Source organism: Coregonus lavaretus, assembly GCF_964263955.1.
Source record: "Coregonus lavaretus genome assembly, chromosome: 21".
Classification (NCBI taxonomy): domain Eukaryota; kingdom Metazoa; phylum Chordata; class Actinopteri; order Salmoniformes; family Salmonidae; genus Coregonus; species Coregonus lavaretus.
The window spans coordinates 40,559,013-40,576,131 of NC_140008.1; the positions used below are offsets into that span (position 1 = coordinate 40,559,013).

A 17,119-nucleotide genomic window follows, 5' to 3' on the forward strand; every position below is an offset into this window, starting at 1 on the left:
TCTGTTTCATTATTAAATACATTATCACTCTCAGACATTCATGTCTTAATAAACAGCCTGTGAATGTGAAATAACTTTTTACTGTAGATTAGGGAATTAATGGCAATTCCCTTCATGTTGGTTGGACACTAAGGGGACTATTCAGCCTTGATATAAAGTGCATTCGGAAAGTATTCAGACGCCTTGACTTTTTCCACATTTTGTTACGTTACAGCCTCATTCTAAAATTGATTAAATTGTCTTTTCCCATCATCAATCTACACACAATACCCCATAATGACAAAGCAAAAAAGGTTTATAGAAATGCTTGCCAATTTATTACAAATAAAAAACAGAAATATCAAAGTATTCAGACCCTTTACTCAGTACTTTGTTGAAGCACCTTTGGCATCGATTACAGCCTCAATTCTTCTTGGGTATGACGCTTCAAGCTTGGCACACCTGTATTTGGGGAGTTTCTCCCATTCTTCTCTGCAGAGTTCTGTCAGGTTGGATGGGGAGCATCGCTACAAAGCTATTTTCAGGTCTCTCCAGAGATGTCCGATCAGGTTCAAGTCCGGTATCTGGCTGGGCCACTCAAGGACATTCAGATACTTGTCCCGAAGCCATTCCTGCGTTGTCTTGGCTGTGTGCTTAGGGTTGTTTTCCTGTTGGAAGGTGAACCTTCGCCCCATTCTGAGGTCCTGAGTACTCTGGATTAGGTTTTCATCAAGGATCTCTCTGTACTTTGCTCCATTCACCTTTCCCTCGATCCTGACTAGTCTCCCAGTCCCCGCCACTGAAAAACAACCCCACAGCATGATGCTGCCACCACCATGCTTCACCGTAGGGTTGGTGCCAGGTTTCCTCCAGACGTGACGCTTGGCATTCATGGTCTGAGAGTCCTTTAGGTGCCGTTTGGCAAACGCCAAGCGGGCTGTCATGTGCCTTTAACTGAGAAGCAGCTTCCGTCTGGCCACTCTACCATAAAGGCCTGATTGGTGGAGTGCTGTAGAGATGGTTGTCCTTCTGGAAGGGTCTCCCATCTCCACAGAGGAACTCTGGAGCTCAGAGTGACCATCGGGTTCTTGGTCACCTCCCTGACCAAGGCCCTTCTCCCCCTGATTGCTCAGTTTAGCCGGGCGGCCAGCTCTAGGAAGTCTTAGTGGTTCCAAACTTCTTCCATTTAAGAATGATGGAGGCCACTGTGTTCTTGGGGACCTTCAATGCTGCAGAAATGTTTTGGTACCCTTCCCCAGATCTGTGCCTCGACACAATCCTGTCTCTGACAATTCCTTCGACCTCATGGCTTGGTTTTTAATCTGACATGCACTGTCAACTGTGGGACCTTATATAGACAGGTGTGTGCCTTTCCAAATCATGTCCAATCAATTGAATTTACCACAGGTGGAACTCCAATCAAGTTGTAGAAACATCTCAAGGATGATCAATGGAAACAGGAAGCACCTGAGCTCAATTTCGAGTCTCATAGCAAAGGGTCTGAATACTTATGTAAATAAGGTATTTCTGTTGTTAATTTTTTTATATAAATTTGCAACAAACCTGTTTTCGCTTTGTCATTATGGGGTATTGTGTGTAGATTAATGAGGGAAAGGTGAAGGGGTCTGAATACTTTCCGAATGCACTGTATGCAAGGGAGATACATACGGGCAACTCAGACTTTCACACAAATCATGCATTGACGTTGATAGAACATTTTGAGTGAAGGGGCGAGAATCTCAAGTCAGAATAGCACCCTATATGAGCAAAAACAGCACATCTGACATACTGCTCGCACATTCATTACTCCTATAAAGGTGAGGGGAGCAAACTCTCCTTGAAGCTGATAAGCAGGTGGATTTCCTGCTTCCTACTTTGCTGCTTAATTTGGCCCTACTGATATTCCAGCGGTTTATTCCTGTCTCTCTTGATTTGATGCTCTCTCTGTGGCGTAGAACTTTGAAACAGCACTATACAAATATTGAGATGCATGTAGCTACGTATGATCTGCTTGTGATGTAAGATAGCAGACCTACTAATAGGAACCATAACCTCTGGTCAAAATCATTGAGAACATGACTAATAAGGCAATATACACTGAGTGTACAAAACATTAGGAACACCTTCCTAATATTAACCTTTTCACATGTGAGTTCCAAATATCTCTAACGGTCGCCAAAGCGTGAGTTGTTTTATGCACGTGATGTCAGAATGCACTCACTGTTCCAAAATGTGATTGTTACGCAACAGGACAGTTAACACACGCTGCCTGCTAATCTATCTATTGGCTATGTTTCAACTAGTACATTTTAAATTATTTTCTAACAAGTTTTATTTTCTAACAACAGTTTGAATTGAGGTGTGTTCCGCCTCCTCATTAATTCACATAGAAGTAGCCCATTTCAGTGTTGCAGACAATTTACGTTTTAGGCTTTACTAAGCCGGACAAACTTCTCTCTTCGAGGAGAGCCCAAGCATGTCTTCACCAATGTTTCCCCAGATCAAGTGTGCAGACATTTGCGCAGTCTAGCACAAACTTTTTCCCCCTGGAACATTTTCTGGCTGGCTCTCGCATTGTCTTCATTGTTGTTTTCCTTACAAATAATAACTTTGGACATGTGTTCATTCCTGTCAAAGTAAGTGCCTTATTTTCTGTATATCGTGTTGTCGTTTCTACTTTATCATACAGTTTGTATGTATGTATGTTTTGTATGTATGGAGCATAATGTATTTACAGTTTTATTCATTTGAAGGTCTACTGATTATTTTGAGCTAATGCTAAGCTATTTGCCAGCTATGTGTGGCGCCATGTTTGTTGACATCATACAATGCATTTTGGGTGTCACGTAAACGTCTGTCAGACCAAAGATGTTATAATGAGGTGAAGGGTAAACTTCCGGAAGTGAATGATCGTAGACGACACACCCCCTTCAACATGCATACTGCAAACAGACCAAACTCATCTTATCTCCTCTTATTATCTTTGGTTGACACGAAAAAACATGGCAGCGAGCACAAGCTACCCATCGTCGGATTACTTTCGATTTCTAGAAAGTGTTTTACTCAATTATTTAGATCAATGGTGAGCTCACCCATGATGTGATGAATTATAAATAGTAATTGCTATTAGCTAATTCATATTGTGGTTTCTGTCAGCCGAGAGTTATCTAAATATGACCGCTTTTGTTATGTCAATCTTTCCTCAGTTTGCGCTAGGACTAATGTAGCCTACATTTTCCAGTTTGGATGATTGTCTATGCTGTCGCTACTTCTGTGAATGTCTGAACATTGCATCCAAAAAATAAACTGGTCACATTCAGGATATAACTTTGTAAGGACTGTGTTTGTGCAAAATGTTTCTGTGAAAAAACAGTGTGGCTAGCTCAAATGCTGACTGTTGCGTCAATCGAGACTGGACGTTCTAAATAAGTGTTCTAATCACACCGGCTTGAGAGTCCGCTGCAGGGACCACTGTAGAATGATCACATCCGTTTGTTGGTACATGTCAAAAGGTTAAGTTGCACCCCCTTTTGCCTTCAGAACAGCCTCAATTCGTCGGGGCATGGACTCTACAAGGTGTCATGCGTTCCACAGGGATGCTGGCACATGTTGACTCCAATGCTTCCCACAGATGTGTGAAGTTGGCTGAATGTCCTTTGGGGGGTGGACCATTCTTGATACACACGGGAAACTGTTGAGCAGCGTTGCAGTTCTTGACATACCCCGTTTAAAGGCACTTAAATATTTTGTCTTGCCCATTCACCCTGTGAATGGCACGCATACACAATCCATGTCTCAATTGTCTCAAGGCTTAAAAATCCTTCTTAACCTGTCTCCTCCCCTTCATCTACACTGATTGAAGTGGATTTAACAAGTGAAATCAATAATGGACATAGCTTTCACCTGGATGCACCTGCTCAGTCTATGTCATGGAAAGAGCAGGTGTTCTTAATATTTTGTACACTCAGTGTATGCATCCTCTTCATGTACTGTAGTATGTGGATAATAGCTACAATAAATGTATCTAAACAATGTTCCATTCGCCAATAATGCCACAAAGAGCTCTGATTGTGCAAACACAGCATGTGTGTCCCATCACTGGAGAGATCTCCAGCTCATCACCATGGTTTCTGGGATCACAGTAAACACTAACCTCAGCCTGCCTGGAATTCCCAAAGGGACGCTGCTATAAGACCTACTGAAGGTGCCCACTACAGTCACTACACTGTACACACATTATATAAGCTCTGCGCTCCTAAAGTTAGTAGACGCATCCTCTTCTGCAAACTCTGTGTGTGATTACATAAAGGTCTTTGTATCTACAACATATCTACAACTTTCTCATAATTCCTATGAAAGATATCTCTTATTATTACATTAATAATCATCCTCACTGGTCATCCTCACTGGTCTTTAACCCTTAGTCAATAACTCCCTAGTTTCACTATGGTCCAAATGGCTCCCTAGATACCGTAAGCCTACATAATAAACAGTGCCAGCCTGCCAGGCAGCACGCTGGTACTTGGCATAAAGTTAAAGAGCGACTGAACGAACAGATTCCACGTGTTTCTCTGTTGCTCGTTAAGAAAAATACAATTTCAGTCTTGGGGATGTGGTTTGATGTTCCAGTTACTGATGTTTGTCCCGCATGAGACACCATAGGAACAAAGCCAGTATTACTTCCTAAAAATAGTCAGAATGAATCTAAGATAACTCAAGTAATGTGTAATTAATTTCAGGTTTTAGTCGCGCAATTTAACATATAGCAAAGGTGTTGGGTGTACTATTTCTCAAGTGCATTTTTTTACAATGTGTTGTCTTATGTAAACAAAGTCAGATCCACTGTGCTGATGGGCAGGTCTGTCTCACTGTCTCTGTGTTCTGCGGTATGATTGGTTAGAGCGCAATCACCCCAACTGTGTATCCTGTGTTAGTGGGCAAGTGAGCATTGTCGAAATCAAAACCCAACCCTCAAGTAAGTCATGACGAACTCACTTACAAAACTCTGTTTTGGACAGTTTTATGAACAAAATTATCCTATTTACACTTTGTAGTACATTTTGGCACCAGAATAAATGTTTCTGACTAATATCGATGCCACATAGGGCGCTTTCTACCAGATAAGTTTTTTATTGCCTTCAGTTGCGCTTTAACCTTGGAGGCATACCAACACAGGGGTATGATCATTCCACAGTGGTCCCTGCAGTGTACGCTCAAACTGGTGTGATTAGAGCGCTTATTTAGAACGTCCAGAATCGATTGACGCAATTTTCACAAGCACAGTCCTTACAATGTTATGTCCTGAATGTGACCAGTTTATTTTTGGATGCAATGTTCAGATATTCACAGAAGTGGCGACAGCATAACACAATCATCCAAACCGGAAACTGTAGGCTACATTAGTCCTAGCACTTACTGAGAAAATAGTGACCTAACACAAGCTGTCATATTTAGCTAACTTTCAGTTGACAGAAACCATAATATGAATTAGCTAATAGAAATTACTATTTAAAATGTATCACGTCACGGGTGAGCTCACCATTGATCTAAATAATTGAGTAAAACACTTTCTAAAAATCAATGGGTAGTTTGTGTGCGCTGCCATGAGTTTGGTCTGTTTGCAGTATGCATGTTGAAGGGGGTGTGTCGTCTACTATCATTCACACTTGAAAGATGAGTGTATCATCCCTCACCTCATTTGTTATAATATCTTTGGTCTGACAGATGTTTACGTGACACCCATAATGCATTGTATAATGTCAACACAAATAGCTGGCAAATAGCTTAGCATTAGCTGACACAACCTCCAAAAAGTATTTTACACACATCATATGTGTCCATTACAATCTAAAAATCGTAATGCATGATTTGTCACCAGTACTTGAAAACGTGAATAAAACAGTAAATACATTATGCTCCATACACACATACATACATACTGTATGATAAAGTAGAAACGACAACACGATATACAGAAAATAAGGCACTTACTTTTATAGGAAAGTACACATGTCCAAAGTTATTATTTGTAAGGAAAACAACAATGAAGGCAATGCGAGCGCAAGACAGAAAATGTGCCAGAGGGAAAAAGTTTGTGCAAGACTGCGCAAATGTCTGCATACTTGATCTGGGGAAACATTGGTGAAGTGCTTGGGCTCTCATCGAAGAGAGAAGTTTGTCCGGTTCAGTAAAGCCTCAAACATAAATTGTCTGCAACAATGAAATGAGCTACTTCTATGTGAATTAATGAACACACATCAATTAAAACTGTTGTTAGAAAATACAACTTCTAAGAAAATAATTGTAAATTGACAAGTTGAAATACAGCCTATAAATAACTAGCAGGCAGCGTGTGTCTTGGTTTGTGGGCAGTGCAGGTTAACTGTCCTGTTGCGTAACAATCACATTTTGGAACAGTGGGTGCATTCTGACATCATGCTCATTAAAAAACTCACTCTGGGGCGACCGTTAGATATATTTGGAACTCACGCGTGAAAAGGTTAAAGGAATAATCAACACAAAAAACTATCAAAAACTAAAGCAAATTGTCACTTGCCACATCATCATGATGATGCATCACAATTAGCTTTTTGTAAGTTCTATATCTTGAAAACTTGATTGCTGACAAGCGAAACATTTTGGGACTGTATCAACAGTGGACTAATGAAACACATTTTTTGGGACAGGATTATTCCTTTAACTAATATCCATTAGCCTCTGATTATGAGGTCCAGATATATAAGCCACCTGGCCATTAAAGCAATTAACATCCTCTATCATCTTCAGACAAGAGGGTAGAGGGATCAGATGTATTTACCACTCCTTACCGAGACGCGGAGGGACGATGAGAATCACCGGGGGACCTGCTGTGGTGTTGGACACGTTGGCTGTTACCACGACGATACTGCTGACCGCGAGGAGATCGATAGAACAGGTGATGGAATCTTCTCCCACACAGTCCATGCTGTTAGTCCCATGCATGGTGTTTACCTCTCTGTCAGGCTGTGATCTGAAATAGACAGGAGACATTTATTTACTTAACCAGATGAGGACATGATCTGTGTCCCAAATGCACGGTATTCCCTATAAAGTAATGCACTACATAGGGAATAGGGTGCCATTTGGGACGCAGTCATGTTCTCATCACAAATGCCAGCCTAAATAAATATATGTTCATACAGTAAAGATAAGAGGCTAGTGTAGTGTGGAAATCATAGTCAAAGCACAGGTCAGGGTGCAACCTAGCCTGGTCCCAGATCTGTTTGTGCTATCATGTCAAATTCCTTGTCATGCCATGTTTGAAATGTTTGCACAAACATCTGAGACCAGGCTAGGTGCAATCCACATGAAAGAAATGAACAAGTAAAAACACTTTGGCTGCATTTACACATGCAGCCCGATTCTGATCTTTTCCCCCAATTATAGGCACAAGATTTGATCTGATTGGCCAAAAGACCAATTATTGGCAAAATATCACAATTGGGCTACCTGTGTTAACCCAGCCTTTGTGACAACTACTGATACATTTGATTGAATGACAAGTTGACATTGAACTATTCAAACATTAAAACATCAAACACAATTTATATATTGTTTGAGTATGGAACAAGATTATCGCGTTTGTATGACTGTATCAAAGGCTTATTGAGTGACAAAAGTAGTGTGTTCTTGTTGTCTGTTTAGCACAGTGCCAGCAATCCCAGTTATCCTGGTGCTGGTGTGTTATCACACAGCCAATAATCGGTCTGCTACCTGCTCCCCAGTAGATTAACTTACACACACATGCTTAACCCTGATCTGTGAGATGAATAGGCTCATAGCACACACACACACACACACACACACACACACACAAACAAACACACAAACACACAGCTCAGACATCCACCTGTGCTCTTATCGCCTCAGGCAGGTATTTGGGCCAAAACTAGACAGGAATAACAAACAGAATGGGAGAGGAGAGAGAGACTCTAGACAATAGCAGCAGGTTAAAGTAACTGATCAGTGAAAAACTCACTTTTAAAAGTTAATATTCTGTTAACTCATACCCAAGTAATATTGTTGACTCATCCTATATTCGTATTCGTGGCCAAAGCATAAATTGAATAAAAAACCTTTAAAACCCCCACCTCCATCTTGTATCTCAAATTGACCGTTTCAAAAATGCTTGCTATTTATTCATAGAGGATGATGTCATCCTCCTGAGGAGGATGAGCTGGCCATTCAGCGGTCTACTCGCATGAATATTTTTTAATGACCGGTATACGCCCACACCATTCTGTTGTTGGGGTACGCCCACACCATTCCATCACAGAAAAGCTGCCTTTTAACATACTTAATTACCCATTTTTGGAAGGAAAACTATTTCACTCATAATGTAATTAATTATAGGTCATATTTATTAGAAATCTGGTAACACTGGACTGTTACTTTAAATTGAACTTGATACTCACACCAAGCGCCGCAAGCAAATTGTCACCGACCCAGGAGTGGAGGTGTCTGAAGAAGTGGCGCGGTGCTTTAGATCACATATTACATTTTCCCAGGACTCATCAACACAACACAGGATGTCCCAACAGGTGGCTGGAGAGAGATTCAATTAGCATGTTTGCATCAACACTGTCTGTCTGGTCGCTGTAAAACCCAATCTACACTCCATGACCAAAAGTATGTGGACACCTGCTCGTCAAACATCTCACTCCAAAATCATGGGCATTAATATGGAGTTGGTCCCCCCTTATCTGCTATAACAGCCTCCACATTTTGGGAAGGCTTTCCACTAGATGTTGGAACATTGCTGTGGGGACTTGAGAGGTTGGGCACTGATGATGGGTGATTAGGCCTGGCTCGCAGTTGGCATTCCAATTTATCCCAAAGGTGTTCGATGGTGTTGAGGTCAGGGCTCTGTGCAGGCCAGTCAAGTTCTTCCACACCGATCTCAACAAACCATTTCTGTATGGACCTCGCTTTGTGCACGGGAACATTGTCATGCTGAAACAGGAAAGGGCCTTCCCCAAATTGTTGCCACAAAGTTGGAAGCACAGAATCATCTAGAATGTCATTGTATGCGGTATAGTTAAGATTTCCCTTCACTGGAACTAAGGGGCCTAGCCCAAACCATGAAAAACAGCCCCAGACCATTATTCCTCATACACCAAACTTTACAGTTGGCATTATGCATTGGAGCAGGTAGCGTTCTCCTGGCATCTGCCAAATCCAGAATCATCCGTCGGACTGCCAGATGGTGAAGCGTGATTCATCACTCCAGAGAACGCGTTTCCACTGCTCCCGAGTCCAATGGCGGCGAGCTTCACGCCACTCCAGCCGACCCTTGGCATTGCGCATGGTGATCTTGGGCTTGTGTGCTGCTGTTTGGCCATTGAACCCCATTTCATGAAGCTCCCGACGAACAGTTATTGTGCTGTCGTTGCTTCCAGAGGCAGTTTGGAACTCGGTAGTGAGTGTTGCAACCGAGGACAGACGATTGTTACGCGCTACACGCTTCAGCACTCGGCGGTCCCATGCTGTGAGCTTGTGTGGCCTGCCACTTCGCGGCTGAGCCGTTGTTGTTCCTAGACGTTTCCACTTCACAATAACAGTACTTACAGTTGACCGGGGCAGCTCTAGCAGGGGTGAAATTTGATGAACTGATTTGTTGGAAAGGTGGCATCCTATGACGGTGCCACGTTGAAAGTCTCTGAGCTCTTCAGTAAGGCCATTCTACTGCCAATGTTTGTCTATGGAGATTGCATGGCGGTGTGCTCGATTTTATACACCTGTCAGCAACGGGTGTGGCTGAAATAGCCAAATCTACTAATTTGAAGGGTTGTCCACATACCTTTGTATATATCGTGTATGAACTCACCAACCCCAAGCGCGCACACACACACACAAACCTAGTTAAATAAAGAATAAACCCACACCCAATTAGGACAGTCATATTCCGAAAAATAGACCTTGAATCTGGCCAACGTTATCTCAGGATCCACTTAGATGAATTAAACCCACAGTGAATGGGAACATGTTATTCATTCATTCACCCCCTCATATGAAAATAACTCTGTCTAAAGCCGGTAGTGTGTACAGTCGGTATATACAAAGCGTCTCTGAGTAGGAGTGCTGATCTAGGACCAGGTCCCCTCTCTTATTCATTATGATTTAAAAGCCAGAACTGATCCTCGCTCAGCACTGCTACTCTAAGATGCTTTGTGAATATGGGCCCAGGTCTAGTAGAGAGAACTATCACCCACTAAATGTAATGTCAGTAAAACAGAGCAGGACTCTGACCTCCACTGGGATTTGTCTCCTGGGGAGGTACTAGTTTGCTTGTGGAGTTCCTAAAGAGGCACTGGGGTGTGTGTGGGTGTCCCGGATCAGATGGTGCCCTCCTGGACCCTGCAGACCCTTCGTCCTCTCCCTCCCTCATCTGGTGAAGATGGGCTGGGGGTGAGGCACAGCAGAGCTCTGTCTGCCAGGGGAGGTCTAGAAGGTGTCCATGGGGGGATTCGTGCACAGGCTCCACAGACACAACACCTTAGGCAGAAACGGGAAGTTAAGATGGTTGACAGAAAATGACATCAGACACAGGGCAGAAGCTGTGGCATGACGATGCTGGTAAACACAAGAGTTGTGGGTTTGATTCTTCTCATGGTATTCCATCCCCACAATATTTATTTCCAGCCATTACAATAGCATTTGCTCCTAGGCAGAATTAAAACATTTTAAATGGAGGACATTGATGTTAATTGATAATAATGTGTCACGTCCACACCTGCTCCCCCTCTCCGGTGCTTGATGTCGCCGGTCTACTAACCACCGGTCCTGGCAACCCATCTTTACGCACACCTGGCAACCTTCATTACGCACACCTGCGCCTCATTCGGCACACCTGGACTTCATCACCTCCCTGATTACGTCCCCTTTATTTAACACTCTGTTGTTATCACCCACCAGGCAATATTGTTTGTTTCCATGTTTAAACGTTTTTCTTGTTTTGTATCGTTCAATGTTCTTCGTCATTAAACTCACTAACTGCACTTGCTTCCGGACTCCTTGCGTATACGTTACATAATGATTCAAGAGATCAATCATTCAAAGTATTATAAAAAGGCAACACTATTGTTCAGAGAACATCGGTAGAATCAACTCTGGTAACCTCAGTCTTTCCCAGAGGGATTCTATATGCTTAAGGATAAATACTGAATATGGTCCTATATCAACAGGTGAAACAATGTGACTGACACAATATTAAGACACATCATAGGGATACAGTGCCTCGGGGAGACATACAGTATGAGGGATGAGAATGACACCCACCAGACCCCCTCTGCCCAACAAAACCAAACCTCTGCAGCCTCCTCCAAGACCATGATTCATTCCACCCATTAGCCACCCACACTCCCTCCCAGTGTCCCCATACCATGCTGGCTTGGGGTAGATATTACAGAAGGGTTCTTGCCTTAGTGATCAGCATACTTCTATTTGGATCACACAGTGTCACACCAATGAAATGCAACACTCAACAGCCCTTTTTATTTTTGTCAATAATGGACTGTATTGTAAGTAGCTAGTGGTGTGATAGTGTGTAATGCAGCGTTTCCCAAACTATGTCCTCGGGACCCCAAGGGGTGCACTTTTTGTTTTTTGCCACAACACTACACAGCTGATTCAAAGCTTGATGATTTGTTTATTATTTGAATCATCTGTGTAGTGCTAGGGCAAAAAACAAAACATTCACCCCTTGGGGTCCCGAGGACCGAGTTTGGGAAATCCTGGTGTAGTGGATGTGATAGTATGGGAAGAGGCCATGTGTTTCTGTGTGTACGAATACAAGTGCCCTGTCCTGTATGTGCTGACATGGGTAGGCCTAGTTCCAGGGAATAGCAGCTGAGTTCAATCAATATGGAACTATATGTTTATTTTATTTTATTTTTTTATTATTATTTTGTATTTATTTTTGTAACATATATGTAACATGTAACTACATGTGGCGTTGCTGCTGAAATGTTTGCTATAATTATTCCAGGTTAGAGTGAGTGACATTGTGTGATTACAGGCAGAACCCCCTTTATGATCCGTGTGGGCACACGCACAATGCACTCGAAGGGCAAAGCAGTTTAAGCACCGCCTTCACCCAATCCGGAACTAATGCTGCTCGGATCTCACACATCCCAATCAGTCAGTCCTGGAAGATTATCTCGGTCTACACGAAGGAATCTGCCCACGGGAGATTGTAGGGGAGGTAATGTGGATGGATGCAGTGAGATAGTTCAGATTCTTCTAATGGGGAAGGAACTCAACTCACCATGGGAGATGATGAGGATATGCACCATGAATGTCAGCATTGCAGACAGGATCCTGCAGAGATAGAAAGAGAGAGGAGGAAGAGAGGGAAGGAGAGAGAGAGAGACAGAGAGAGAGAGAGACAGAGAGAGACAGAGAGAGAGAGAGAGAGAGAGAGAGAGAGAGAGAGAGAGAGAGAGAGAGAGAGAGAGAGAGAGAGAGAGAGAGAGAGAGAGAGAGAGAGAGAGAGAGAGAGAGAGAGAGAAATAAATAAAATGTTTACATTTTCTATCAGTGATAGAAAAATGGGTATGGGGAGGAATTTAAATGAAAAGAGGAATGGTAGAGATAGAGAGCGAGAGCAAGAGAGAGAAAGGGGATCAGTAGAGATGTACAGGTGAATAAAGAGAGAAACGGGTGAATAATGAAAGAAAAGATAGAGCGAGAACATGAGATAAGAGACAGACTGAGAGACAGATAAGTAAAGAGAGGAAAGCAGAGAGAGTCTTGTCAACCCAATGCTGACTCAACCCAAAACTAGTTCCACAGGAGAACAGGAGAGTGTTTTACAGTAGGTACTAGGTGCTCCCACAACAGCTCAATAGGGTTGAGATCCGGTGACTGTGCTGGCCACTCCATTATAGACAGAATACCAGCTGACTGCTTCTTCCCTAAATAGTTATTGCATAGTTTGGAGCTGTGCATTGGGTCGTTGTCCTGTTGTAGGAGGAAATTGGCTCCAATCAAGCGCCGTCCACAGGGTATGGCAGGGCGTTACAAAATGGAGGGATAGCCTTCCTTCTTCAAGATCCCTTTTACCCTGTACAAATCTCCCACTTTACCACTACCAAAGCACCCCCAGACCATCACATTGCCTCCACCATGCTTGACAGATGGCATCAAGCACTCCTCCAGCATCTTTTCATTTGGTCTGCGTCTCACAAATGTTCTTCTTTGTGATCCAAACACCTCAAACTTCGATTTGTCTATCCATATCACTTTTTTCCAATCTTCCTCTGTCCAGTGTCTGTGTTCTTTTGTCCATCTTAATCTTTTATTTTTATTGGCCAGTCTGAGATATGGCTTTTTCTTTGCAACTCTGCCTAGAAGGTCAGCATCCCAGAGTCCCCTCTTCACTGTTGACGTTGAGACTGCTGTTTTGCGGATACTATTTAATGAAGCTGCCAGTTGAGGACCTGTTAGGTGTCTGTTTCTCAAACTAGACACTCTAATGTATTTGTCCTCTTGCTCAGTTGTGCACCAGGATATCCCACTCCTCTTTCTATTCTGGTTAGAGCCAGTTTGCGCTGTTCTGTGAAGGGAGTAGTACACAGCGTTGTACGAGATCTTCAGTTTCTTGGCAATTTCTCGCATGGAATAGCCTTCATTTCTCAGAACAAGAATAGACTGACGAGTTTCAGAAGAAACATATTTGATTCTGGCCATTTTGAGCCTGTAATCGAACCCACAATTGCTGATGCTCCAGATATACAACTAGTCTCAAGAAGGCCAGTTTTATTGCTTCTTTAATCACCACAACAGTTTTCAGCTGTGCTAACATAATTGCAAAAGGGTTTTCTAATGATCAATTAGCCTTTTAAAATGATAAACTTGGATTAGCAAACACAACGTGCCATTGGAACACAGGACTGATTGTTGCTGATAATGGGCCTCTGTATGCCTATATAGATATTCTATTAAAAATCAGCCGTTTCCAGCTACAATAGCCATTTACAACATTAACAATGTCTACACTGTATTTCTGATCAATTTAATGTTATTTTAATGGATATTTTATTTTTATTTTTTTTAAACAAGTGACCCCAAACTTTTGAACGGTAGTGTATTAAAGATAAGGCTTTGACGTCCCTACAGCATAGAAATAGAGTGACTAGTGTCTATTTTACTCTATGGCTCAGTGGCTGACAGGTCACGATAATAATACGCCGTTTCAGTTTCAAGTTTTATTAGTCATATGTACAGGATACACATGGTATACAAAGTCCAACGAAACGCTTACTTGCAGATTCCTTATTGACAATGCAATAAGAAATAATACACTTTAAGAATATGAACATAATGTAAATAGAATAAACATTTTAGCATAAGTATAATACAGGAAGGCACAATTTATAGTCCAATATTTACACGCGTTTTGGGGAAAGGAAGATTGGGGAGGAAGTGTTCAAATTGTACAGTATTTAGCAATCATAATAAGAGTCTGGTAGCAGAAGTTGTGTGTGTAGCATAAATGTATGTGTGTGTGTGTGGATATGTGTTTGTCTGCGTGGGTGTGTACATGTGTACTAAGATAAGGAGAATCCGAGCAGGTGGTCAGTTCAGTTCAAGTGTTCAGCAGTCTGATGGCTTGTAGATAGAAACTGCCTCTGAACCTGTTTGTATGAGACCTCATGCTCCGATACCGTCTGCCTGACGGTAAGGGAGTGAATAGCTCGTGGCAGTCAGGACACTTGATGGTGCAGTGAAAGTATTTGGAGAGGACCCGGGGTGGCATGCCGAATTTCTTCAGCCGCCTTAGGAAGTAGAAACGCTGTTGCACCCTCTTGACAAGAGTCGTGGTGTTGTTGGTCAATGTCAAGTCCTCTGTGATGTGGACGCAGAGGAACTTAAAACTGCTGACTCTCTCTACAGCAATCCCGTTGATGTGGATCAGGGCATGTTCCCTCCTCTGCTTCCTGAAGTCAACAATCAACTCCTTTGTTTTGCTGACATTGAAGGAGAGGTAGTTGTCCTGGCATCACAATGACAGTTCCCTTACCTCCTCCCTATATACTGACTCGTCATTGTTGGCTATCAGGCCTACAACCGTGGTGTCGTCATCAAACTTGATGATGGAGTTGGCATCGTGCAAAGCAACGCAGTCGTGGGTGACCAGGGAGTACAGAAGAGGGCTGAAGACACACCCCTGGGGGGCCCCTGTGTTAAGAGTCAGTGTGGAGGAGGTGTTGTTGCCAATCCTCACAGCCTGTGGTCTGCCTGTCAGGAATTCCAGGATCCAGTTGCAGAGGGTGTTGTCAAGACACAGGGCTCTGAGCTTGAAATGCGCCGGAGGGGATGGCTGCCGTTTTATGGACTCTTAACCAACATGCTATTTTGTGTGTTTTTTCGCATTGTTTGTAACTTATTTTGTACATAATGTTGCTGCTACTGTCTCTTATGACCGTAAAGAGCTTCTGGACATCAGAACAGCGATTACTCACCTTGAAAACATTTATTTTATGAGTCAGACGAGAGGGATTTGCTCCAGACACTCGACAGGGCCTTCATCCCCTTCATTCGCAGAAGAAAGAAACTGAGATATCGCGGAAGGTGATCGGGGTGCTTGGTAAGGAGCCGGCGACGAGTGGCTAATCTGCCTTTGCCATCGATACTATTGGCCAATTTACAATCGCTTGATAATAAAGTGGACGAACTACAGGCATGAATATCCTACCAACGGGACATTAAAAACTGTAATATCTTATGTTTCACAGAGTCGTGGCTGAACGAAGACATGAATAACATACAGCTGGCGGGTTATACACTACAGTGGGGAAAAAAAGTATTTAGTCAGCCACCAATTGTGCAAGTTCTCCCACTTAAAAAGATGAGAGAGGCCTGTAATTCTCATCATAGGTACACGTCGACTATGACAGACTAATTGAGAGAAAAAATCCAGAAAATCACATTGTAGGATTTTTTATGAATTTATTTGCAAATTATGGTGGAAAATAAGTATTTGGTCACCTACAAACAAGCAAGATTTCTGGCTCTCACAGACCTGTAACTTCTTCTTTAAGAGGCTCCTCTGTCCTCCACTCGTTACCTGGATTAATGGCACCTGTTTGAACTTGTTATCAGTATAAAAGACACCTGTCCACAACCTCAAACAGTCACACTCCAAACTCCACTATGGCCAAGACCAAAGAGCTGTCAAAGGACACCAGAAACAAAATTGTAAACCTGCACCAGGCTGGGAAGACTGAATCTGCAATAGGTAAGCAGCTTGGTTTGAAGAAATCAACTGTGGGAGCAATTATTAGGAAATGGAAGACATACAAGACCACTGATAATCTCCCTCGATCTGGGGCTCCATGCAAGATCTCACCCCGTGGGGTCAAAATGATCACAAGAACGGTGAGCAAAAATCCCAGAACCACACGGGGGGACCTAGTGAATGACCTGCAGAGAGCTGGGACCAAAGTAACAAAGCCTACCATCAGTAACACACTACGCCGCCAGGGACTCAAATCCTGCAGTGCCAGACGTGTCCCCCTGCTTAAGCCAGTACATGTCCAGGCCCGTCTGAAGTTTGCTAGAGTGCATTTGGATGATCCAGAAGAGGATTGGGAGAATGTCATATGTCATATGGTCAGATGAAACCAAAATAGAAGTTGTCGTGTTTGGAGGACAAAGAATGCTGAGTTGCATCCAAAGAACACCATACCTACTGTGAAGCATGGGGGTGGAAACATCATGCTTTGGGGCTGTTTTTCTGCAAAGGGACCAGGACGACTGATCCGTGTAAAGGAAAGAATGAATGGGGCCATGTATCATGTGATTTTGAGTGAAAACCTCCTTCCATCAGCAAGGGCATTGAAGATTAAACGTGGCTGGGTCTTTCCACATGACAATGATCCCAAACACACCACCCGGGCAACGAAGGAGTGGCTTCGTAAGAAGCATTTCAAGGTCCTGGAGTGGCCTAGCCAGTCTCCAGATCTCAACCCCATAGAAAATCTTTGGAGGGAGTTGAAAGTCCGTGTTGCCCAGCGACAGCCCCAAAACATAACTGCTCTAGAGGAGATCTGCATGGAGGAATGGGCCAAAATACCAGCAACAGTGTGTGAAAACCTTG

The 17,119-nt window shown here is 42.9% G+C and overlaps 1 protein-coding gene across 2 annotated transcripts in view; it reads right to left on the bottom strand.

The window, feature by feature from the left end:
* LOC311149085 (leptin receptor-like) overlaps positions 1-17,119 on the bottom strand; it is a 61,647-nt gene that overhangs the window by 29,263 nt on the left and 15,265 nt on the right. Inside the window, exons 2-5 of one of the 2 annotated variants that reach the window (XM_084186194.1) lie at positions 12,284-12,336; positions 10,267-10,512; positions 8,433-8,562; positions 6,807-6,988 (exon numbers count right to left, since the gene is read on the bottom strand). In XM_084186194.1, coding sequence (XP_084042320.1) covers positions 6,807-6,988; positions 8,433-8,562; positions 10,267-10,512; positions 12,284-12,323 — 598 coding nt within the window. In that variant the 5' untranslated portion in view covers positions 12,324-12,336. The remainder of the gene's footprint in view (positions 1-6,806; positions 6,989-8,432; positions 8,563-10,266; positions 10,513-12,283; positions 12,337-17,119) is intronic. The other variant, XM_084186195.1, reaches the window with a different exon arrangement.